Genomic DNA, 26,405 nt, shown 5'->3' on the forward strand with positions numbered 1-26,405 from the left:
CCTCCCTTCCTTCCTTCCTTCCCCCCTCCTTTCTTTCCTTCCTTCTTCCTCCCTTCCTTCTTTCCTGTCCTTCTTCCTCCCTCCTTTCCTTCCTTCTTCCTCCCTTCCTTCCTCCCTTCCATCCTTCCTTCCTTCTTCCTCCCTTCCTTCCTTCCTCCCTCCCTCCTTTCCTTCCTTCGTCCTCCCTTCCTTCCTCCCTTCCTCCTTTCCTCCCTTACTTCCTTGACATAAGAACAACAGGATGTTTTAATGACTGAATAGGTGCAAAAACCAGTATACAGTATATGAGTGTGTGCTTATTCCAGGCTGTGTGTGTCTGTATGTCTGTCTTTCTTTATGTGGTGTATGCGTTCATATAAAGAATATTCATTATTATGTGTCTATGTTGGTTCATGAATGAGAATAATTGAATTATTCTGTGTGTGTGTGTGTGTGTGTGTGTGTGTGTGTGTGTGTGTGTGTGTGTGTGTGTGTGTGAATGGGTCTAAATCTGTTCTTTGTGTGGATACGTGGCATCTAAATGTGCTATTTCTATCATTCTTGCTTTGTTTCTTTATATATCTCGAGTGTTTTGTGTGATTGTCTGTGCTTCTGTGTTCATGTATTTTTTATGTGGTATATAAACACACAGTATACATTCATATAAATAATGTTCGTTATTGTGCGTCTATGTTTGTCCGTATTTGTGTGAGATTAAAAATAAGTGTTTTATCTTTCTGAAGGCGAACGGATGCAAATCTGTTCTTTTTGTGCATCTAAAAAGTATTATTCCTATCTTTCTTTCTTTCTTTCTGTGTGTGTGTGTGTGTGTGTGTGTGTGTGTGTGTGTAGCAGATTTACAGCAGATCAGCGTGGAGGCGGCTGCTGCTGCTACTGCTGAGCTGTTCAACCACACCATGATGAAGATGATGATGAAGATGAGAAGAATTATGAGGATGAGGAAGTTGATGATGATGATGATGATGATGATGATAGCAGTTATGATATTAAGGAGGGTGAGAAGTGTTACCATGATGATGATGAGGATTAGATTGGAAAGTAGTTCTTTCCTCTCCCCTACCTTCCTCCCTTCCTTCTTTCCTCCGTCCTTCCTTCCTTCCTTTCCTTCCTCCCTTCCTTCTTTCCTTTCCTCCCTTCCTTTCTTCCTTCTTCCCTCCTTTCCTTCCTCCTTTCCTTCCTTCTTACTCCCTTCCTTCTTTCCCTCCCTCCTACCTTCCTTCCTTCTTTCCTTTCCTCCTTTCCTACCTTCCTTCCTTCCCTCCTTCATTCCTCCCTCCTTCCTTCTTCTTTCCTCCCTTCCATCCTCCCTCCCTTCCTTCTTTCCTTTCCTCATTTCCTACCTTCCTTCCTTCCTTCCTCCCTCCTGTCCTCCCTTCCTTCCTTCCTCCCTCCCTCCTTTCCTTCCTTCTTCCTCACTTCCTTCTTTCCTTTCCTTCCTTCCTCCCTTCCTTCCTTCTTCCTCCCTTCCTTCCTTGACTTGAGGACAACAGGAGGATTAAAGAGGGTGTGAGAATTGTTAGCATGATAATTATGATGATGATCAGAACTATAATGAGGAAGATGAGGATGATAATTGATATGGAGAATGTGTTTGTCAATAGTTAACCTCAGCAGTAGAGAAAGTGCTCTAAGAGTCCAGGATATCTTACGCTGAACGTGTTTATTGAAGCTCGGCCAAAGACAAGCGGGGAGTTCCGGTCCTCTGAAATGATGCCAACGCGGAAGTAACTTAAAACTGCATTCTATCAAAAGGCCACCAGGGGCGACCGTTTTGGTGTCAAAAGGACTTCCGTCTCTATACAAGTCAATGGAGAATTCACCAACTTCTCACTTGATTTCTAACCTCAGTAAACGTTTTCAAATGTGTTTATGGTCTCAATCGCTAGTTTAAAGCCTTCTTCAATGCAGTATGATGTTCATTTGGGACATTTTGGCCTCCCTGATTTTATATGTGACGATAAAGCAGGGTACGCATTAGGGCGTGGCTACGTCGTGATTGACAGGTTGATTGGTTCACAGGTTCAGGACGGCGCCTCATGCTCCTCCTGATGCCCATATAAGTAGAATCCGTAATTTTCAAGATGGAGCTGCTCAGATCCGATACTATTGGTCTCCGAGCAGCAGTCCCCAAACCAATGGGTGACGTCACAGATGTTACGTCCATTTCTTATATACAGTCTATGGCCAAAGAGAATCAAAGTATTAATTATCAGTACAGCCATCTGATGCATGATACCATCAACTCTCCTCTGTGGATCATCTATAAGCCCTCACAGATAGTACCACTAATACTCTATATGCCCCAGGAAACACAGTTTACCCATCTGTGGGGTTAGTGAGTCACACAGTCATATCCTCTGACGTTGGTTACCACGGTAATGCTGCACCACTGTTATCAAAGTGACTCCTGATTTCCCCCCAAAACACCACAGACAGCTGCCTTCATCATCTCAAAGAGAGAGAGACAGTAACGTCTTTCTACCAAGATGATAGCGCCGCCTTTACTATGACGTCAAGGTCCATGCTTGACCCTAAATATGTAAATATACCCAACAATAATGAGAAGGAGGATTACGATGATTGGGATGATTTAGGAGGATGAGTAGGATGATACAATGATGAGGATAAGGATGATGATAATTATGATTATGTTGATTAACAAGAGGATGATGATGATGATGAGGATAAGGAGGATGATGATGATATAATGATGAAGAGGTGTATGTTAATTAGCAGGATGATTAAGATGAAGCTTGTGATGATGAGCAGAATGATAGTATTGATAATTATTGAGGAGGATGAGAATAATGAGGACTCAACTTTGAATTGAATTGAAGTATATTATTAAAGTAAGTATATTATTTAGCAAGAGTCTGATTTCTATGAAATGCTTAATTAATATGTTGAATTTTAAATTAGAAAATGAAGGTTTGTTGCTAATGTAAGTGTTTTCTCACTGGATGTCATGATGTGTTGATGACAGACATAAGTGAGGATCCAATTAGCAAATGATTTTTAGATATTTTTAGATATTTATGAATATAAATTATCCTTCTTTTATTTGGAAGTTTATCTTTTTTGTCTACACAAAGGAATTAATTAGTAATCAATGCAGTCCAATAACCTTCGTATCGTCCTCCCGGGTCAAATTGACCCTGTCTGTTTCGACTGTTCCTTCTTTCCTCCCTCACTTCCTTCCGTCTGTCCTTCCTCCCTCCCTCCTTTCCTTCCTTCATCCCTCATTTCCTTCCTCCTTTCATTCCTTCCTTCCTAACCCCCTCCTTTCCTTCCTTCTTCCTCCCTTCCTTCCTTCATCCCTCCTTTCCTTCCTTTTTCCTCCTTTCCTTCCTTCATCCTTTCCTTCCTTCCTTCCTTCATCCCTCCTTTCCTTCCTTTTTCCTTCCTTTCTTCCTTCCTTCCTTTCCTTCCTTCCTTCTTCCCTCCTTCCTTCCTTCCTCCCTCCTTTCCTTCCTTCTTCCTCCCTTCCTTCCTTCATCCCTCCTTTCCTTCCTTTTTCCTTCCTTCCTTCCTTCCTTTCTTTCTTCCCTCCTTCCTTCCCTCCTTCCTTCCTCCCTCCTTTCCTTCCTTCTTCCTCCCTTCCTTCCTTGACTCGAGGACAACAGGAGGGTTAAAAAGTAGAATCATTGTTCTTTCAAATCAAGCTTCTTATAAAAGTTTAAAACTCTTTATTTGGTTTATTTTCAACTTTTTCAGCTTCTTTATTTACATGTTTTACTGACCGATTCTGCTGCTGTATGTTATTGCCATTATGCTCCACGTCATATTTCGGGCATTGTGTCCTTTCTCATTTCTTTTTCTGCAGCCTAAAAAACTCCAGACAGACAGAGACTCAGCTAAGCCACAAGTGAGCCTCGCTGTTGTCATTTGAATAATCTATTATTTTTTTGTAATCTTCTATTTTTATTGTGTAGTTAATCTTTTGATAAGTTAGAGCTGCATGCATCCAATGCTAGGACCCTGCTGTGTGTCTACTACTCCGCCTCAGGATTCAGCCTCTGGGAAGAAAATGAACTAAATCTATTTCACTTAACCCCCCCCCCCCCCCCCAAAAAAAAAAAAAAACTCCCAGAGTCTGGATCACCATGCTGCACCCTTCAGGGACTTCACCTCATCATCAGTCCTTCATCACCACAAAACAGAAGGAAAACCATCTGCTGTACTTCTGTTAAAGAGTTGATGCCAAAATTAGATTTTTATTGACCTCATTATATTATTTTTTGACTTTTTTATTATAACGTAAATTAATCCTGTCAGCAATAAGTGACAAAATTAATTAAATCAACCCGTTTATTCATTCATTCATTGTACTAAATATGTAAATATGTGTTTCCCATTCCTCCCTACGCCTCCGTAGTTCAATAAATATCTTGATTTATCACCAAGTTATTGTATTTGAGTCCCTGTATTCAAATTTGAAAGACCTTCAGATTGAAGACTGATTGATTTGATTTAATTATTTTTCCTTCTAATTAATTCGTTAATGAATTCTTAATTAATTTTAATTAAATGATAAAGGGGAGTTGGTGCCTTGGAGTTTTATGGGCTCAAACATCCTGAACTAGTGATGAATAGAAACACTTTTTCTAACACGTAGACTTTAACTATACTCTGCTTTGAGTGCAGAGCAGTGGTGTAAATACTTATAGGATAAACAGGTTTTTCAAAGACACTAACTCCTCCAAATCCTCCCTAAAATCTCTGCTCGGCTATTGTTTTTATGAATCTCTGCACATTTTTACAGCTGAGCTTTAAGGAAGTTTGAGGATTTGGTTTCTCTGGAACAACGTGGGAGTGAATCTGTGAGTAGTTTCCTCGTGCACTTTTATTACCTGTGATAATATATTGAGTATATCGATCTGACTAATTTATAAGGGTGAATGTTGTCATGAATTAGCTTTGAATTTAGCATTTTTGGCTAGTTGTTGTAGTCAGGTTGAGGGTCGACAACACTTCCTTCCTTGACTCAGAGAGTAAAAGTCCTGACTGATGAATCACAAATAACAAACATCTTTAAAATCAAAGGAACCTTGTCATATGTATGTTTTTGGTTTTGTTGATGTCATATTTTATCTGTCTTGTCGTGTATGTCTGGCTGCTTGTAAATGGTAAACTGACTGTACTTATATAAAGAGCTTTACTAGTGTTTTAGACCACGACTCAAACTGCTTTTAACACTATATGTCACATTCACACAGATGGAAGGAAGGAAGGACGGAAGGGAAGAAGGAAGGAAGGAAGGAAGGAAATAAGGAAGGAAGGAAGGAAGGAAGGAAGGGAGGGAGGAAGGAAGTAAGGAAGGAAATAAGGAAGGAAGGAAGGAAGGAAGGAAGGAAGGGAGGGAGGAAATAAGGAAGGAATGAAGGAAGGAAGGAAGGAAGGGAGGGAGGGAGGAATGAGGGAGGGAGGGAGGGAGGGAGGAAGGAAGGAAAGAAGGAAGGAAGGAAGGAATGATAGAAGGAAAAGAAGGAAAGAAAGAAGGGAAGAAGAGATGAAAGGAAGACGGAGGAAGGGAGGAAGGAAAAGAAGACAGGGAGGAAGGTAGGAAGGAAGGAATGAAGGAAGGAAGGAAGGAAGGAAGGAAGGAAGGAAGGAAGGAAGGAAGGAAGGGAGGGAGGGAGGGAGTGAGGGAGGGAGGGAGGGAGGGAGGAAGGAAGGAAGGAAGGAAGGAAGGAAGGAAGGAAGGAAGGAAGGAAGGAATGATAGAAGGAAAAGAAGGAAAGAAGGAAGGGAAGAAGAGATGAAAGAAGACGGAGGAAGGAAGGAAAAAAAAAGAAGACAGGGAGGAAGGAAGGAAGGAATGAAGGAAGGAAGGTAGGAAGGAAGGAATGATAGAAGGAAAAGAAGGAAAGAAGGAAGGAAAGATGGAGAGAAGGAGGGAAGGAAAGAGGAAAAGAATAAAAAGGGAGGAAGGAAGGAAGGAAGGACACTTGGCCAGATTGGACCCCTTGGCGGGCCGGTTCTGGCCCACGGGCCTCATGTTTGACATCCCTGGTTTAGTGGATGAGGATAATAATAATAATACTAAACGTGATCATACGGAGGTTTGTGGACGAGCAATTTAAGTAGACCAAGGTTTAAAACGGTTATATGTATTATGCTCAGACCCTTAAACTCTTAAACTCTCTTAAAATAATAATTAAAAACAATAAGTCCTTACTCATGCAGGCTCCGTGCCAGCCGTAGCGGCCCTGCGGACAGTGAGAGACGCAGTGATCGCCCAGCAGCCACGTCCTCGGCACTTTACACCACAGACAAACACTGCCGACGCCCGTCTGGAGGTCCGCTGTGCAGCGCTGACAGTCCGAGCTGCACTCTGACGGGAAGGAAACACAAGACAGGGAAGTTAGATTTAATAAATAATAACACACACAACACATTCCTACTGCTCCTCTGCATCAAAATGAAACACTTAGAAACCATTTTCCTGTTCACAACATCATCAGAACATCTTATTCTAATAATGTTTATGAGATTTTTCATTAAAACAACAATAAAAAAAGCAGAAGAATAAATTAACGTGAGTCTGCTCCCATTAGATTAGAGCATCACATTTAAAAAGTCTCTTTATAGGACGTTTATTGGATTTTCAATGATAGTAAAAATGAAGTCATTCCAGTGAAACAATGGAGTACTCAAATGTCTCTTCATGACCTATTAAAACATATAAATTAGTTTTACTACATTTTGTGTGTTTCTTGCATGGAGTCGCTGCGCAGGCCTACGGCTCTCTGGAGAGTAACAACCACGGATGACTTCACACACTCAGCAAAGTCTCTGACTGGTTAGTGTAGCAGTCTGTTGTCATGGAGACGGTGGTTTGAGATGCTCAAAACTACTATCTTATTAAAACTATTAACTATTCATTTAACAAACTTGGACTAACATTTGTAGCACCTTTACAAAAGTATAACATTTTAATATTTCATTTTGGGCCACTTTAGGAAAAATCATCAAATTTTGAAAATAAAAGACATTTGGGGTGTTTTTACAGCTGTCAAATGTCAAAGCCTTAACAGTATATAAGGGTTAAATACTGCTTGTAATGTGTTTTATGAAGACCCTGATGAAGGCTGCAAGCTAAAACATGTTGGTCTATTAATATAGTTGTTTTATACAAGTGTTGCTGGAGCTTTGACTTTTTTTGGACTTTTTTCTAGGTATGTCGTATGCCGATATTTACTTAAAACTGTAATATCGGGAAGTATCGGTATCGGTTTTTATAACCGATGTTTGTTCTGTAGGCTTCAGCATTTCCGAGCCTGCATGAACGCAGCATGGGACGTTTACCGGCAGGCTTGATGACGTATAACAACAACAACACGCTAGACTCGTGGGTCGCTAACTGTCGCTAACCGTGGCTAACAAGCTAGCTCGCCCGGTGCATGACGTTATGTCTGTGGTTTGGAACTATTTCCAAGTGTGTCTTACGGCTAGTAAATTTGCAATTTGCAATTTCTGCAAAGCAGCATAATAAATATGGCACTTTTTTTTCCGTAACTTAAATTGAAGTTGTTCTCTTATTTTGCACAGACAGAGTTTACATGTGGAAAGCCATGTTGCATTTATGTTTGCATCCAGTGGGGCATCACAGTAAAATGAGGCATAATGTGTTAATTCAACAATAAGAGATATGTTATGTTGTTACCTAACAGTTTTGGTGTAAAAAGCCTGCATATATCGGTATCGGGTGATATCAGTATTGGAAATTAAGAGTTTACGATATCGGAATATCGGAATATCGGATATCGGCAGAAAAGCCAACATCGAGCATCCCTACTTTTTTCCCTTCTCCTGCATCTTGGAAGTAGGGGATATTATGTGTTCTTAAGATCTGCAAACATTTGAAGGGGATTTAGAGGGAGTGGGACCTTTGAAAAGCAATATAAAAAAGACAGAAGAAGAAAAAAAGAAGCAAAGTTTTAATACGGATGTCTCATGAAGCAGTAACTGGCATTTGGTGTTAAATTACTCGAATTAAAACCAGGTAATGATTCTTGTGTGAAATTTAAGGGAAGAAATTCTTGCTAAAAAGCCTGCAGCGATGGACAGTAAATTATCCTTTTCAGGTATCTTTTCTCTCTTTCAAACTCTCAAACTTGCATCACTTTTCTTTCAGATCAACGCCTGTGAATTCCATCCCTCACAGAAAAAAAAGAGAGATCATATTTCTGCTCATTTTAGCTCCTATAGGTCCAGAATAGAAGAAAAAATCCTTCTCCTCACCTATAAAGCCCTTAATGGTCAGGCTCCATCATATCATAAAGAGCTCATAGTACCCCATTAACCCCACTAGACCACTACACTCCCAGAGACCTATGTGTGGTTCATAGTATCTCTAAAAGTAGAATAAAGGGCAAAGCCTTCAGTTATCAGGCTCCTCCCTTCTTTCCTTCCTCCATCCCCCTTTCTTCCTTCCTTCTGTCCTTCCTTCTTTCCTCCCTTCCTTCCTTCCGTCTGTCCTTCCTCCCGCCCTCCTTCTCTCTTTCCTCCCTTCCTTCTTCCATCCCCCTTTCTTCCTTCCGTTATGTCCTTCCTCCCTCTCTCCTTCTCTCCTTTTCCTCCCCTTCCTTCTTTCCTCCCTTCCTTCCGTCTGTCCTTCCTCCTTCCTTCCTTCTCTCTTTCTTCTCTCTTTCCTCCCTTCCTTCTTTCCTTCCTCCATCCCCCTTTCTTCCTTCCTTCTGTCGTTCCTTCTTTCCTCCCTTCCTTCCTTCCGTCTGTCCTTCCTCCCGCCCTCCTTCTCTCTTTCCTCCCTTCCTTCTTCCATCCCCCTTTCTTCCTTCCTTCTGTCCTTCCTTCTTTCCTCCCCTTCCTTCCGTCTGTCCTTCCTCCTTCCCTCCTTCTCTCTTTTCCTCCCTTCCTTCTTTCCTCCCTTCCTTCCGTCTGTCCTTCCTCCTTCCGTCCTTCTCTCTTTCTTCTCTCTTTCCTCCCTTCCTTCTTTCCTTCCTCCATCCCCCTTTCTTCCTTCCTTCTGTCGTTCCTTCTTTCCTCCCTTCCTTCCTTCCGTCTGTCCTTCCTCCCGCCCTCCTTCTCTCTTTCCTCCCTTCCTTCTTCCATCCTCCTTTCTTCCTTCCTTCTGTCCTTCCTTCCTTTCCTCCCTTCCTTCCGTCTGTCCTTCCTCCCTCTCTCCTTCTCTCTTTTCCTCCCTTCCTTCTTTCCTCCCTTCCTTCTGTCTGTCCTTCCTCCCTCCCTCCTTCTCTCCTTCCTCTCTCTTTCCTCCCTTCCTTCTTTCCTTCCTCCATCCCCCTTTCTTCCTCCTTCTGTCCTTCCTTCTTTCCTCCCTTACTTCCGTCTGTCCTCCCTCCCTCTCTCCTTCTCTCTTTCCTTCTGTCCTTCCTTCTTTCCTCCCTTCCTTCCGTCTGTCCTTCCTCCTTCTCTTTCTTTCCTTCCTCTCTCTTTCCTCCCTTCCTTGTTTCATTCCTCCATCCCCCTTTCTTCCTTCCTTTTTGTCCTTCCTTCCTCCCTTCCTTCTTTCCTTCCTTCCTTCCGTCCTTTCTCCTTCCCTCCTTTCCTTCCTTCCTCCCTCCATTCCTTCCCTCCTCCCTCCCTTCCTTGACTGGAGGACAACAGGAGGGTTAAAAATAGGCTTAAACCTTTTTGATGAAGCTTAAACTTAGTCTTGACCAACCCCTAACCCTTGTTAATGCTGCTATAGACTTAGACTGCTCAGAGGACTTCCTTTCCTTTATCGTCCTCCCTCTCTCTATCCATTCACATTCATGCACCATTGATGTGTTTAAACCAACTTTAACCCTCCTGTTGTCCTCAAGTTAAGGAAAGAAGGGAGGAAGAAGGAAGGGAGGAAGGAAGGAAGGAAGGAATGAAGGGAGGAAGAAGGAAGGAAGGGAGAGAGACGAAAGGAAGGAAGGGAGAGAAGAAGGAAGGAAGGAAGGAAGGAAGAAGGAAGGAAAGGAGGGAGGGAGGGAGGGAGGGAGGGAAGGAGGGAGGAAAGGAGGAAGGAAAGGAAGGAAGGTAGGAGGGAGGGAGGGAGAAAGGAAAGAGTAAGGGAGGAAGGAAGAAAGAAGGACAGAGGAAAGAAGGAAGGGAGGAAGGTAGGGGGGAGGAAAGAAAGAGAGAAGGAGGGAGGGAGGAATGACAGACGGAAGGGAATGAAGGGATGAAGGGAGGAAAGAAAGAGAGAAGGAGGGAGGTTGTTGTCGCGGTGGACAACAGGAGAGTTAAACTTCTTCCCCAGAGTTCTTTGTGCTCTCTCGCCCCGCAGGTAATCTCAGGACATCGACGAAGCTCCTGACTGCAATCATTATTATTCTCAATGTTGATTGTTTGTCACTGTGCCTCTCTCTCCCTCTCTCACTCCTCTCTTTCTCCCTCTCCTCTTTTATTTCTCCTTTCTCCCTCTTCTCTCTCTCTCCATCAACCCCAACCCGTTAAAGCAGATTGTCGCCCACCTAGAGCCCGATACTGCTTGAGGTTTTTTCTTGCAATGGGTCTCTTTAAATCAAATCTAAGAGTTTGGTCTAGACCTGTACTGTGTGTAAAGTGAGATAACTTTGGTAGTGATTTGGCGCTTCCTTCTCTCACAGCCTTCCTAGCGCCGCTTCTACTTTTCCCATTAAAAGAGAGTTTTAATTGCTGCTGATGAGTGATGAATGTTGGGTCCTCCAGGGTTATTATAGTGAACTAACACTAAGACTAAAACTTTAGTTAACTGAAATAAACCTAAAAAAAAGACAAAAAAACTACAATGAACAATACAAAACTAACTAAAACTAAACTGAACTGCAGATAAATAGATTTTTACGGTGTCCTGTTCAGTTTGACGTCTGGAGATGACAGGCTGCTTCCAGTAGGTGGCAGCAGAGCAGACGCTGGCTGCTGCATAACGCTCAAGAAGAAGAAGATGGTTGACATGCTATTAATGATTTTCTAGAAAGACGAAGAAAAAGCTCCAGGTAGAAAACATCACGGCTCAATATGGGAATATTTTTAACTACGACTGTGCAGTAGATACAAGTAAAAGTGTCGTGATGAAGAGTGAAAAATCCCACTAATGTGAAAGTCCACCTTGGGAGACAGCTAACTTTACTTCAGCGTCAGACATTATTTCATCCTTTACAGCTTCTATTAATCAAGACTTTCCTCCTAATACCCTGAAAAACTAAAACTAAGACTAAAACTGAATAGAAAACTAAACTAAAACTACTCAAGCGCTTGTTAAACTAACTGAAAAACTACTAAATAATAAAAAAACCTCCATAAATTCAGGAGTACAGTCACTTGACTTAACTTGACTTCCCGCCTACCAACAGACCCACATACATACTTCTCAAAACTAAGCCCATCAGGGTCCCCCCCCCCCCCCCAAACTAAGCAGCTGAGATAAGCAGAACAATGAAAAACACCTCGGCTGTGTTTTATCTTGATGCTATCAGGAGTTTTTGTCTGGTTGGCACGACGATGGGCACCTTGAAGTCACCCATCCGTTTCCGTGGAGATAACGATCTCTCCATTGAAAGTCACAACAACGGGGGGGGGGGAGCTTTTTTTTTTTTACAGGTGAGGAGGACAGATAAAGGGAGGAGGTCACATGGGGGTATTAAGCAGGAGAGGGGGATGAAAAGAGCTTTTTATTCTTTCTTTCTTTTGAGTGGGATTAATATAAATGACAAAAAAGTTTGGAGGGATTACAAGAAGAAAGCAGACGTAAGACGACAAGATCTGGATTTAATCAGGTACATTTGTCTTTCTGTCTGTCGGACTATAGTTTCACTGTGTAAAGATAAGAGTAATACTAAGAGGAGGAGGAGGAGGAGGAGGGCTGTACTAACATGTTTAAAATGTTTTATAGAGTTAAAATGAATCCTGATATATTAAAATATATTAAATTATAGAAATGTGATAAAAACACTCTAAAACAAGAAGGGGTCGAACTTATTTTCATTCAAGGGCCACATACAGTCCAATCTGACCTCATGGAAGGAAGGAAGGAAGGAAGGAAGGAAGGAAGGAAGGAAGGAAGGAAGGAAGGAAGGAAGGAAGGAAGGAAGGAAGGAAGGAAAAGAAGACAGGAAGGAAGGAAGGGAAAAGGGAGGAAGGATGAAGGAAGGAAGGAAGGAAGGAAGGAAGGAAGGAAGGAAGGAAGGAAGGAAGGAAGGAAGGAAAAGAAGGAAGGGAGGAAGGGGGAAAGAAGGAAGGAAAAGAAAACAGGAAGGAAGGAAGGGAAAAGGGGAGGAAGGATGAAGGAAGGAAGGAAGGAAGAAAGGAAGGAAGGAAGGAAAAGAAGACTGGAAGGAAAAGAAGGAAGGGAGGAAGGGGGGAAAGAAGGAAGAAAAGAAGACAGGAAAGAAGGAAGGAAGGAATGAAGGAAGTAAGGAAGGAAGGAAAGGAAAGATGACAGAAAGGGAAGAAGGAAGGAAGGAAAAGAAGACAGGAAGGAAGGAAAGAAAGAAGGAAGGAGAGAGGGAAGGAAATAAGGAAAAAAGGGAGGAAGGAAAGAGGGAAGGAAGGAAGGATGGAATGATGGAAGGAAAAGGAGACAGGAAGGAAGGGAGGGAGGGAGTAAAGAAGGGAGGAAGGAAGGAAGGAAGGAAGGAAGGAAGGAAGGAAGGAAGGAAGGAAGGAAGGAAGGAAGGAAGGAAGGAAAAGACGTCAGGAAGGAAGGAAGGAAGGCAGCACGGGAGGAAGGAAGGAAGGAAGGAAGGAAAGCACAGGAAGGAAGGTGGGCCGGATTGGACCCCTCAGCAGACCAGTTCTGGCCCACGGGCCTCATGTTTGACACCCCTGCTCTAAAACAAGTCTTCTGTTTTCTGCCTTTTTTTAAATTTAAACCTGAACACAACTTTAGAAAACATCGCTGCAATTTTAAAATCCAAATGAAACTGATCAGAGAAGAGAAGAAAGGAGGCGAGAGCGGAGTAAAATCGATGGTGTCTGTGCAGCTGAGTGATACTTTTAACATGAATTTTGCACATGAGATGAATATTAACCAAAAAAAAAAAAAACCCTTAAAATAAACTCCTGCTGCTACTTTTTTATATTCTTTATCTGACTAAAAAGAGCAAAAGGTTTTCATTTCTTTTTGCCCCCCTGCAAACACAGGCATGTTATATTTAACTCACTGCTGTACTTTCTTTATCCAAATACTTTCTCCTTTTCCTTCCAGCATTTTTTTTTCTCTATAAGTGAAAATATTCTGCAGGTTTGGAAGTTCAGAGAAAAGATGATACCGACTCTGCTAGTGTCAGCGGAGTCAGTGTTATTATTCTGGGAGGCCTGAAGCTGCACATCCTGTTTATCTTTAAGTCCCAAAAAATTAGGATGTGAGAGTTTTAAACACGAGTTAAGTGATAGATTAAATATGATGATTACTAATGAGTCATTACATTTTTAATTCCTCCTGAATATTCTTACATGTAGTCTGAGTTTCAAGCTCCTGAGGTTTGGTTTAACATATTTTTATGATGTTAAGGAGATAGATAGGAAGGAAGGAAGGAAGGAAGGAAGGAAGGAAGGAAGGAAGGAAGAGAAGGAAGGAAGGAAGAAAGGAAGGCAAGGAAGGAACGAACTAAGGGAGGAAAGAAGGAAGGAAAAGAAGACAGGAAGGAAGGAAGGAACGAACGAACGAAGGGAGGAAAGAAGGAAGGAAGAAGACAGACAGGAAGGAAGGAAGGAAGACAGGCAGGAAGGAAGGAAGGAAGGAAGGAAGGAAGGAAGGAAGGAAGGAAGGAAGGAAGGAAGGAAAAGACGACAGGAAGGAAGGAAGGAAAGAAGGAAAAGAAGGAAGGAAGGAAGGCAGCAAGGGAGGAAGGGAGGAAGGATAGATGGAAGGAAGGAAGGAAAGAAGGATGACTGAATGAAGGAAGGAAGGAAGGAAGGAAGAAACGAACGAAGGGAGGAAAGAAGGACGGAAAATAAAGACCGGAAGGAAGGAAAGAAAGAAGGATGACTGAATGAAGGAAGGAAGGAAGGCAGGAAGGAAGGAAGGAAGGAAGGAAGGAAGGAAGGAAGGAAGGAAGGAAGGAAGGAAGGAAGGAAGGAAGGAAGGAACAGTCAAAACAGACGGGGTCAATTTGACCCGAGAGGACGACACAAAGTTTAAAACAAATTTGGGGTGAATAAAAGGGGAAACAGGTTATTTTATGTTTTTTTTCATGATTTTGCTTAAAAAATCAGCTCAGTAGAGTCCATGCAATCCACATTATTTGTACATATAATAGATGCTTTTTTAGTACCTTGTCTGTGAAAAGGCTCAACTATATTGATTTATACACTGATATGTAATTGAATCTGGACGGTTAAACACATACTTATCATACTCACCCACATACTTGGGTCAATGACGTATAAGGATTTATTTAAAAATAATAAATATGGGAATATCTATTGCAGTAATTCAAACATTAAGAAAGATTGAGTACACATAAATACATATTAAAATAGTAAATTAGGTGTTTTATGTGTTTTTCCATCTCGATGAATTAGAACTGACCTTAAAAAAGTCATGTGGTGAGACCGTGATCTATCTTAAAATAAATGAATTTAAGTGTTTAGAAAGAAATTATTTGCATGTCCTTTAAGTTTTTGTAAATAATAATCTCATATTTATGTTATATTATGTCACAGTTGCCTTCTTAAATGTATGTAAGACTTATTTTTCCTGTAAATTGCTTAAAAATGATTGAAAAAATTTAAAAATACAATTCAGTTAAGCATACTGTATAAGTGATTAATATTAAAAGTGATATTTTACTCTGAATTTAATACAGTTATTGGTTTTATTGGTCCCACATGATATTTTGTCACTTTAATAAATAACAGAAAAATTACTAATAACTTGTGGTTTTTGAAAAGTTAAAGTGATTTCATATAAAGGAAAGGTAGGACATATATATGGTATTTTTTAAAATCAATTTAAACCTTTTTCTAACTGAAAAAAATGCAGTTAGACTGAACATGTCATAGGCACGTCATTGACCCACTTATCATACTCACCAAATTTAATGGACGAGCAAAACTTCTATATACATACATGTAAAGGAAAGAGTTGGGCTAATGGTTATAGTATTTCTGTCAAATGAATAGTGGAACATATTTAACCCAAATTAGGGGGTTAATAAGAGGGGAAACAGTTAATTAGTTAAGGTTGTAAGGTTAGTTTTTTGTCAAATTAATACAGATTTGCTATAATACTTATTTGGCTCCAATTCGGGGTTAATAAAAGGGCAAACAGATGATTATTTCATGGTTTTTGCTTAGAAAATCAGCTCAGTCGAGTCCATATTTTTAGTGCCTTTTCTTTGAAGAGGCTCAGCGATATTTTAACTTGATTGGAAACCGTTATAATTAAGCGAGAGAATGTTTTGATCTCTCTTCATGTGCGTCTGACAGCTCGCTATTGTTCACTTGCTCTACACCTCAGACAAGTGAGATTATTTCTGCCTCCGGAGAAGCTTCTGACAAAAAAAAAGAAAAAAACCCACCCGATCTCTCCAATGTGGCATCTTCACACAATCTCTCTCTTTCTTGAAGCGGGTCCAATATCAACAAGAGGCAGAACTTCATCTCTCTTTTCCTTTCTGTCATCTCACATTCACACCTCTCATATCACATCACTTCACAACAAAACACGTATCAGCATTCCTCCCCGCCAAAAAACAAACTCCTGCAGGCGAGATCCGACTCCAGGCTGCTAAAGAAGAAATGACACTTGCGGTTGCGGAGAGACAAGATAACTTAGGCGTCAGGGATTATTGACTGTGCAGACTAAAAACTGAATATGAAACTAAAATGGTATTGATTTGGCTCCTCTGAGTCTCTCTTTATGGGCGTACTTACGAAGGAATAAAGGAAGCATGAATGATGGAAGGAAAGGAGACAGGAAGGAAGGAAGGAAGGGAGGGAGGGAGGGAGGGAGGGAGGGAGGGAGGGAGGGAGGGAGGAAAGAAGGAAGGAAGGAAGGAAAAAGACAGGAAGGAAGGAAGGAAGGAAGGAAGAATGAAGGATGGAATGAAAAGGAGACAGCAAGGAAGGGAGGGAGGGAGGAAAGAAGGAAGGAAGGATGAATGATGGAAGGAAAGGAGACAGGAAGGAAGGGAGGGAGGGAGGGAGGAAGGAAGGAAGGAAGGAAGGAAGGAAGGAAGGAAGGAAGGAAGGAAGGAAGGAAGGAAGGAAGGAAGGAAGGAAGGAATGAAGGAAGGAAAAAAGACAGGAAGGAAAGAGGGAAAGAAGAAAGAAAGAGAGGAAGGACTGTGCAGACTAAAAACTGAATATAAAACTAACATGGTATTGATTTGGCTCCTCTGAGTCTCTCTTTATGGACGTACTTACCCATTCCTGAAGCACATAAAAAGCTTACGCAAGAGTTATAAATGCAACGACATGCAGACTTGAATTATCGTATATTCTCCTGTGGAGCTGAATTTATACCAGACATTATCCTCCATATGTACCATTCAGCTTTTCTTTAAAAATCCCCGAGATATACATTATAGAACAGACATTTATTTCTCAGGAGTCACACAGGAACATCAAAACTTTAATGTGTCTCTATTAGTCCCTTTCCACGCTCCGTTATACAAGTGGAGAGAAGAAGTTGTAGGGAGTAGGGAGGAAGGAAGGAAGAAGGAAGGAAAGGAGGAAGGAAGGAAGGAAAGAGGGAGGGAGGGAGAAAGGAGGGAGGAAGGAAGGAAGGAAAGAAGGACAGAGGAAAGAAGGAAGGGAGGAAGGAAAGGAAGGAAGGAAGGATGGAGGAAGGAAAGAAGGAAGGGAAGAAAGAGAGAAGAAGGAAAGAAAGAGAGAAGGAGGGGGGAAGGACAGACAGACAGAAGGAAGGAAGGAAGGAAGGAAGGAAGGAAGGAAGGAAGGGAGGAAGGAAGGAAGGAAGGAAGGAAGGAAGGAAGAAGGAAGGAAAGAGGGAGGGAGGGAGGGAGAAAGGAGGGGGGGAAGGAAGGAAAGAAGGACAGAGGAAAGAAGGAAGGGAGGAAGGAAAGGAAGGAAGGAAGAAAGGGGGATGGAGGAAGGAAGGAAGGAAGGAAGGAAGGAAGGAAGGAAGGAAGGGAGGAAGGAAGGAGGAACATCAAAACTTTAATGTGTCTCTATTAGTCCCTTTCCACGCTCCGTTATACAAGTGGAAAGAAGAAGTTGTAGTAGGAGTAGGGAGGAAGGAAGGAAGAAGGAAGGAAAGGAGGAAGGAAGGAAGGAAAGAGGGAGGAAAGAGGGAGGGAGGGAGGGAGATAGGGAGGGAGGGAGGGAGGGAGGGAGAAGGAAGGAAAGGAGGGAGGAAGGAAGGAAAGAAGGACAGAGGAAAGAAGGAAGGGAGGGAGAAAGGAGGGAGGAAAGGAAGGAAAGAAGGACAGAGGAAAGAAGGAAGGGAGGAAGGAAAGGAAGGAAGGAAGGAAGGAAGGAAGGAAGGAAGGAAGGAAGGAAGGAAGGAAGGGGGATGGAGGAAGGAAAGAAGGAAGGGAGGAAAGAGAGGAAGGAAAGAAAGAGAGAAGGAGGGAGGAAGGACAGACAGGAGGAAGGAAGGAAGGAAGGAAGGAAGGAAAGAAGGACAGAGGAAAGAAGGAAGGGAGGAAGGAAAGGAAGGAAGAAAGGGGGATGGAGGAAGGAAAGAAGGAAGGGAGGAAAGAGAGAGGAAGGAAAGAAAGAGAGAAGGAGGGAGGAAGGACAGACAGAAGGAAGGAAGGAAGGAAGGAAGGAAGAAGGAAGGAAGGAAGGAAGAAGGAAGGAAAGACGGAGGGAGAAAGGAGGGAGAAAGGAGGGAGGAAGGAAGGAAAGAAGGACAGAGGAAAGAAGGAAGGGAGGAAGGAAAGGAAGGAAGGAAGGAAGGAAGGAAGGAAGGAAGGAAGGAAGGGGGATGGAGGAAGGAAAGAAGGAAGGGAGGAAAGAGAGGAAGGAAAGAAAGAGAGAAGGAGGGAGGAAGGACAGACAGGAGGAAGGAAGGAAGGAAGGAAGGAAGGAAGGAAGGAAAGAAGGACAGAGGAAAGAAGGAAGGGAGGAAGGAAAGGAAGGAAGAAAGGGGATGGAGGAAGGAAAGAAGGAAGGGAGGAAAGAGAGAGAGAAGGAGGGAGGGAGGAAGGACAGACAGAAGGAAGGAAGGAAGGAAGGAAGGAAGGAAGGAAGGAAAGAAGGAAGGAAGGAAGGAAGGAAGGAAGGAAGGAAGGAAGGAAGGAAGGAATGAAGGGAGGAAGGAACATCAAAACTTTAATGTGTCTCTATTAGTCCCTTTCCACGCTCCGTTATACAAGTGGAAAGAAGAAGTTGTGTGACTCAGAGCAGCTGCAGTCCAGAAGGCGAGAGGAGGAAGAAGGAGAAGAAGAAGGAGAAGAAGAAGAAGGAGAAGAAAGTGGGACGCCATCTTTATTTTAAGTTAAGGGAAGTTGAGAAACTGCTGTGTGGTCCTCCGACGCTGACTGACTTCCCTTGTCTAGACATGTCGGGTGGATTTACTGACGCTGTTATTAAACAAGTCCTACTTTTTATCTCTCCACAAGCTCACTTCTGAAATCACTGCTGGGCTTTGTCCCCAAAAAGCAGGAGGATAAAAAAAAAGAAAAAGAAGAAAAAAGAAAAGTTCTCTCTCTTGTTCTACATGTCAGAATTAGGATATGAACTAGTGCAGAAACTTCTTCTCGTTATACAAACTTTGCTCCAATATGTCAGTGAAATAAAAGGCTGAACTAAAGCGAGACGAGCGAGAGCAAAGAGAGACGACATCTGATCTGTGTGGATGAATTTAAAGCTGATATACTGACAAAAAAAACTAGTTAGTATTAAACATTTAAAGATTTAAAGGAGCCTTATTATTATAATAAAAACTCACTTTTTCAGTGCTTGTACACATATAATGTTCAATTTATTGGGTTTATACTTAAACCTTTGTGTCGTCCTCCCGGGTCAAATTGACCCCGTCTGTTTTGACTGTTCCTTCTTTCTTCCCTTCCTTCCTTCCGTCTGTCCTTCCTTCCTCCCTCCCTCCTTCTCTCTTTCTTTCCTTCCTTCCTCCCTCTTTCCTTCCTTCCTTTCTTCCGTCTGTCCTTCCTTCCTCCCTCCATCTTTCCTTCCTTCCTTTCCTTCCTTCCTTTCCTTCCTCCCTTCTTTCCTTTCCTTTCCTCCCTTCCTTCCTCCATCCTTCCCTCCTTCCTTTCCTTCCTCCCTTCCTTCTTTCATTCCCTCCTTCCTTCCTCCCGTCCTTTCCTTCCTTCTCCCTTCCTCCCTTCATCCCTCCCTCCTTTCCTTCCTTCTTCCTCCATTCCTTCCTTCTTCCTCCCTTCCTTCCTAGCCTCGAGGACAATGGGAGGGTTAAAAAACCAGTTGAACTACATGTAAAGATGTTTTATTTGCATAGAAACACTGATTATATCTGCTTAATATTAAAAAATTAATACACAAAATTAAGTTATTTTTAGATGGATTATCCAAAATTGAGTAAAATAATAACAAATATGTATATAATTGCATTTTATAACATAACTCTGCTATGGAACAACCAATATTAGATACTTAAAGACTTAACACTCCTGTTATTATCAAATTAAAATAATATAATTTTTAATGTGTCAGATGGAATTGACAAAAATCAAGTTATGAAGTCTAAGAATCTCCTCATAAAAAGTGTGTTTACCAAATGTTGAGCCACAGATGTGTTTAGAAAGCATCAATAGTCGATCTGACTGATCAATAAATGTGATTAAACCTTGATTAATGTCTCAGAGAGCAGAGAGAGTGTATTTTTTAGCTTTTACACCACTAAACATCTCCTATCATACAATATCATGTCCTATTTTACCTAAGACATGAAAATATAACATAGCAATAATGACTGAAATATCTCTATTTGGTAGTTTTGAGTCTCTTTAGTCATTCCATCTCTACGTTGCTATGGCAACTAGATGGCAGCTGTCACTCAAACTAACTGTAGGTTGATTTGAGTCATTTTTTCATCTATTTTTGGTAGTTTTTAGGTTTATTAGTCAATTTAAGTCTCTTTTTAATCATGTTTTATGTCTGTTTTTTGTAGTTTTTAGGGTTTTTTGTCTCTTTTAATCATGTTTTCATCTCTTTTTGGTGGTTAAATGTTATTTTATATGTAAAGGTAAACTGAGCAGAGCTTTAAGGAACTGTGGGGTTTATTGTATAACCATTAGAGCCATCAGTCTTCACTGCTACATCATACAAAGAAATCCTCATAACTACTATCTTATTAAAACTATTAACTATTCATTTCACTAAAACACATGACAATAGATACGGAGATAATCTGACCCAGAGCAGTATGTAAGGGGTTAATTAAAAGAAAGAACGGGATGTCACAATAGTTATAATTAACATTGAACATTAGCAGCAGCAGACTGATCAACATTATGAATAAATATACTTCAACTTCAAGTTAAAGCATAAATTATCAATCACCACCATCTCTATCATCGTCATAGCAACCACAACAATTACCTCATCCTTCCCCCTATAATTCTAAGCTTGAATGGAATGGAATTTTTTGTCATGACAATAGAGGCACTAAAGCAGCGTCCAGATGGTAACAGCTTGTACTCGGCATTAAGTGGATGGGCGTAGTCGGAGCAAATGGCCGTTGATGTTTTCAGGCACCTGCTTATTAAATATCTGAGTTGAGCAACTGAACTCTATCCGCACTATCTTAATGGACACTTACGCCATTTTAGCAAAGGGCTTTTTTTTCTCCTATAGTGCTAACGTTGCCATACCAACAGATAATGGAGTACAAAAGTAATAACAGACTGTATTAAAAGTTATTCTAACAAGCATCACCTCTGACCCTGAAGTTACTAATGTTTAAATGTATGGGGTTAAGTGGATTGATCTTTAATCTCCCTTCTTGACCTCCTGTTGCCCTCGAGTAAAGGAAGGAACGAAAGGAGGGAAGGAAGGAAAGGAGGGAGGAAGGAAGGAAGAAGGAAGGAAATGAGGGAGGGAGGAAGGAAGGAGGAAGGAAATGAGGTAGGGAGGGAGGAAGGAAGGAGGAAGGAAATGAGGTAGGGAGGAAGGAAGGAAGATGGAAGGAAAGGAGGGAGGAAGGAAGGAGGAAGGAAAGGAGGAAGGAAGGAGGGAGGGAGGGAAGAAAGAAGGAAGGAGGGAGGGAGGGAGAAAGGAAAAGAGGAAGGAAGGAAAGAAGGACAGAGGAAAGAAGGAAGGGAGGAAAGAGAGAGAAAGGAAAGAAAGAGAGAAGGAGGGAGGAAGGACAGACAGAAGGAAGGAAGGAAGGAAGGAAGGAAGGAAGGAAGGAAGGAAGGAAGGAAGGAAGGAAGGAAGGAAGGAAGGAAGGAAGTAAGGAAAGAAGGAAAAGTCAAAACAAAGGAAGGAAGTTTAATGTTTAAACTTTTGGGAATAAGTGGATTAATCTTTAATCTCCCTTCTTGACCTAACTGGAGGTGAGATAACATCAATAATAAAACAGCTTAAATCCCAGTGAGTTCATTTAATTTTAAAGTTACACACTATGTAGATATCTATGTGTATTAATAATGACATCACTGCTGTATTTGTGCCTTTAGATGACGTCATTCTGAGCGTGGATGAAGCGCTGATTGATCTGAACTCAAAAACTAGCATTTTTAAAGTTGTTTGCTTGTCGACTTGCGGACAGATCTGATAATTCGACCTCATGATGAAGTTATTTCGGCATCATTGTGATCCATTTATTGCAATTAAATCACAGAGAAAAATCTAAGTTTATTTTGGGGACTAGTTGATGCCGTCGTTGCTCGCTGGCTGTTTGGGGCTAATAAACACAAATTACGCCACAGTCAAACTTATTCGTGTTGCATTTGATGTAAACACAAAATTAGCTGTAATCATAGACTGCCCTGCTATGCTATATATTTTGGGGAATCATGCCACAGATGTATAAAGAGAACTGGATACAGCGTCAGAGGCAGGGCCGCCATTCATAAAAACTGATCAGTCTCGCATGAAGCCAAAAAACGTTCTTTCCCTTCCTCAATCTGCCCCGACGCAGAACAAATAGGTTCGAGAAGTCATTCATTCAGCTATCAGCCTTTTAAATTACTTTTTTGTTGTTGTTGTATTTATTTATTTGTTGTGGTGGTTGTTGTTTATGTTTTTGACTGCTGGCTGTAAACCAAATTGCCCCTAGGGGATAATAAAGATACCTAGCTGACTGAGACAGCTACTTCCAGTTTAGCTCTCTGGCTAACTTGAATTAGGATAAAACAAATCTAAACATGCAACACTGATCAAAATGTGATCAGACCGACCGAATCACATTCTGATAGTAAAACGAGTCATTTCACGGTTTGTGACACTCGAACTCTATCCACTGGTTTACAGAGTTCGCTTTTACAACGTTACTTTACGGGAAAAAATTCCTTTTTGGGCCTAATAGCGTTACGTTTGGCCGCTGTGTGAAATTGGCTTCAAATCCTGCTGAAGAGTTGCCATGGCAGCCGACACACCCCCACAAAAACATGTCAGACATATTGTATTAAGCCTCCTTTTAACTTTGTTAACATGTGGAAAAATAGGTATAATATGACTCCCTTTTAAATGAAGTCTAAATCCCTTAGCAGAACATCAAACCACAAAGCTCCGACAATCAGCACAGCTTTAGTAACAAATACCACAGTAATTACAGTTTAAAGGCACAAAGCACAGAGCATCATACTCCATCAAGCTGTAATTAGTGTCTGAGGGTCAACAAATGATGCAACTCTTCTCTAAAGATGCAGCCACGAAAAATCCTACCATGCAAAATAAGTTTAGTACTTTTATCTTTTTTTGCACTTAACTCCCTGAGGTCGCGCTGTCCGAGGGAAGTGTGATGAAAAACTGCTGCACCTCTGCTTCATGCCCAAGAGGAAGTATTTGTAAAAAAAAAAAAAATCTGCTTTTTATGCTTCTCACAGCCAGAGAAAAAGACTGGAAAGGCGACTCCACTCCCCCATTTTTATACACTATTTTCCTCTATTATATAATTTTGATGAAAGACGTGTCCGCAGGCTCGATGAAAGATAAATGCGCCGGATCTTTTTTTTTTACAAGGTTAACTACCGAAAACATTAAGAAAAGGTTTTCAACGAGTGCAAAAGCAGTTTTTCCATTAACGCGCCTCGGCTCAGGGTCATAGTGCCTCTGTTACTATAAATACATTATACAGATTTGTACGGGGGCTTGTAAATTAGAGACGGAAGCAAATATGCTTCTCCTCTACGCTACGAGGAGCTGATTTATCTGATAACATGTGGAGTGTTTATAAAGGTCACAAGATGTTAAAAAGATGTATTTTCCCCTTTAAAAACACAGGAAAAAGTCAATTATTCTAGTACAATGACTACTTCCTGTCTGGTGGAGTTAATGCACATCGGTGTTCAGAGTCAATACATAGTATATATATATATATATATATATGCATGAGAGGAAACACTGACTGTCTTAAATGCATCTCTGTGGAAAACTCTGCCTCTGCAATTCTAATATATCTTTGCTCCTGAAAATGTCAAATGGTGTAACCACAAAAGAATGATAAATATTTAAATATTACATATCTTATCCAACTACAGTGTATTTAAGGTGGACTTATACTAATTATTACTTCATTTAAAACAATGTAAATGTTTCCTGATCTCCATGGTTACCAGATTAAATGTAATATTGTATAATAATTGTATTCCATTACCTTTACTTAACCCTCCTGTTGTCCTTGAGTCAAGGAAGGAAGGGAGGGAGGGAGGAAGGAAGGAGGGAGGGAGGGAGGGAGGAAGGAATGAAGAAGGAAGGAAAGGATGGAAGGAAGAAGGAAGGAGGGAGGAAGGAATGAAGAAGGAAGGAAGGGAGGAAGGAGGGAAAGAGGGAAGGAAGAAGGAAGGAAAGGAAGGAGGGAGGAAGGAAGGAAGGAAGGAGGAAGGAAGGAGGAAGGAAGGAAGGAGGGAGGAAGGAAGGAAGGAAAGGAGGGCGGAAGGAGGGAAGGAAAAATAAAGGAAGAAGGAAGGATGGAGGGAGGAAGGAGGGAAAGGAGGGAGGGAGGAAAGAGGGAAGGAGGGAAGGAATAAGGAAGGAAAGGTGGGAGGAAGGATAGAAGAAGGAAGGAAAGGAAGGAGGGAGGAAGGAAGGAAGACGGAAGGAAAGGAAGGAAGGAAGGAGGGAGGAAGGAAGGAAAGGAAGCAAAGGAGGGATGAAGGAAGGAAGGAGGGAGGAAAGAAGGAAGAAGGAAGGAGGGAAGGAAGGAAAGGAGGGATGAAGGAGGTAAGGAAAAAGAAAGGAGGAAGGAAGGAAGGAGGGAAGAAGGAGAGAAGTAGGGAGGAAGGAACAGTCAAAACAGACGGGGTCAATTTGACCCGGGAGGACGACACAAAGGTTAATATAAAAGTTATAATGTAAGATCATGCCAAACTAGTCGATATGGTGTTTTATTGAGAATTTACTGTTTTTAAGCAAGTTGAATTATTTGGTACAAAGTTTTTATGGTTACACCACTTAGACATTTTTACCATAATCCTCTAATATATTCTCTCAAAATGGATTAAAAGCAGAAATTTGATGCTGGGTCCACAAAAAAAGAATGTGTGCAAGTTATTCATACGTTTATTTTCACATTTTAACCCCTTTAAATTTAAACTAAACCACATGGACACATAAAGACATCATCAACTGGTAGATGCATGAAAAGACACATCTACTGCAGCTGTCGTTGTGGACGTCAAAGAATCTTAATTGCGTCTATGATAAAAACTAACAGGCAGAGATGTAAAAATAAACATGTCCTTTAAATCAGTGTTAGTATGTGTTGTTGCTATGGTGATGCATTCATGCATGTATCCAGCGTGTAAGTCTCTTTAGTCAGCAGGTCTTTGTAGTTAAATAATGACACCGGCACAAATATGATAATAAATAATCTGGTGTAGTTTCAGATGAAGTGTTGCAGAAAGCAGGTGCAACTACAACCCAGAGTCCAGACTAAACATGGTGAAACAGCTTTTAGCCGTTATGCTGCAAACAACAAGAACAAACTACCAACAGAACTGAAATCAGCATTAAATGTGAATATTTTTTAATCCAGGTAAAAAACGTTTCTTTTTTTCATTTGCTTACAATTGAACTCTTTTAAAGCACTTTCAATTCTAATCTTTCATTTGCACTTCATGTTCTTTTATTTATTTTAAAGCAAAATCATTATGTTATGTTTTACTTTATATTTTATGCTCTATTGTAGTCTAGCTTTTTGTTTTCTTTTTACTATACTTGGCTTTTCTTTTGAACAGCTGCAATTATATTCATGCAAATGTGCAATATATATACATATATATATTTATTTATATATATCTTTTATACACGGTCGCCCATAAAGTTGGAATAAAATATATTTTACTTCTTCTCATGAAATGATTGTGACAATGTGATTTATTCTTGATAGATAAAGTGTAAATAAATCTCAGAATTGTATTGATCAATCTCATTGCACCTGGTCAAAGGTGATTAGTGATGTGTATGAATAGAAAATAAAAAGAGGAATGTGTCTGGATATAAAATTATTCCAACTTTATGGGCGATCGTGTATATGTATATAACATAGTTTTTCCCCTGTTTTATTATTTTTAATATCAGCACTTTAAAAAAATTATTCTGTACTATTTTGAGCCATAACTACGAAGTTTAGTTTGGATGTGCACTGTATGGTGTATAATCTAAATGACAAGTAAAATATATTATCTATCTTATCTATGTTTTAATGTTTCCAGTTGTTACTGTTAAATCATCCCCTGATATTTATTTTTCTTATATAAAGGGTTATATAAATAAAGCTGCCTCTCCTTGCCTTACAGGTGTAGATTGATCTGGCTTTACGAGGTCGATGGTTTGCTTCCACCCTGCAGATCTTTCTCCAGTCTGTCAATCACAGCGAGTTCTCAGCCTCAAACACCAACCATGAATAATCCAAACACACACTCTCCTCTGTGTGAGGGTGAATGTGAATAATCCAAACACACACACTCTCCTCTCTGTGTTTCTACAGCTGGACAACAATCAGAATGAGGTCGCTTTCATGAGTGATAAAATTAGACTTCAATACATCCAACGTGTGTACTCTATAGGTTATTTGCATCTCGACACACACAGACACACACACACACACACACACACACACACACACACACACACACACACACACACACACACACACACACACACACACACACACACACACACACACACACACATCTGAGTCACAGTGTGTTCATTTCACATCATTCACCAGAGAGACTGCTGTTAAAATTTTATCAACTTGGCTGAATCAGTGTTGACTCAGTCAACATGAAGGCGGAGAGAGAGAGAGAGAGAGAGAGAGAGGGGGGGAGGCAGAGAGAGAGAGAGAGAGAGAAGGAGAGAGAGAGAGAGTGAGAGATAGAGAGAGAGAGATAGAGAGAGAGAGGGAGAGA

General features: G+C 41.0%; 1 protein-coding gene across 1 annotated transcript in view; it reads right to left on the minus strand.

Moving 5' to 3' along the window:
* Positions 1 to 6,178: 6,178 nt before the first annotated feature.
* LOC133976778 (extracellular matrix organizing protein FRAS1-like) overlaps positions 6,179 to 26,405 on the minus strand; it is a gene marked incomplete at both ends in the record, with an annotated part of 58,963 nt that continues 38,736 nt past the window's right edge. The window contains one exon of the mRNA XM_062414976.1: positions 6,179 to 6,334. Within this exon, the coding sequence (XP_062270960.1) occupies positions 6,179 to 6,334 (156 nt within the window). The remainder of the gene's footprint in view (positions 6,335 to 26,405) is intronic.

Source organism: Scomber scombrus, unplaced genomic scaffold, assembly GCF_963691925.1.
Source record: "Scomber scombrus unplaced genomic scaffold, fScoSco1.1 SCAFFOLD_209, whole genome shotgun sequence".
Lineage (NCBI taxonomy): Eukaryota > Metazoa > Chordata > Actinopteri > Scombriformes > Scombridae > Scomber > Scomber scombrus.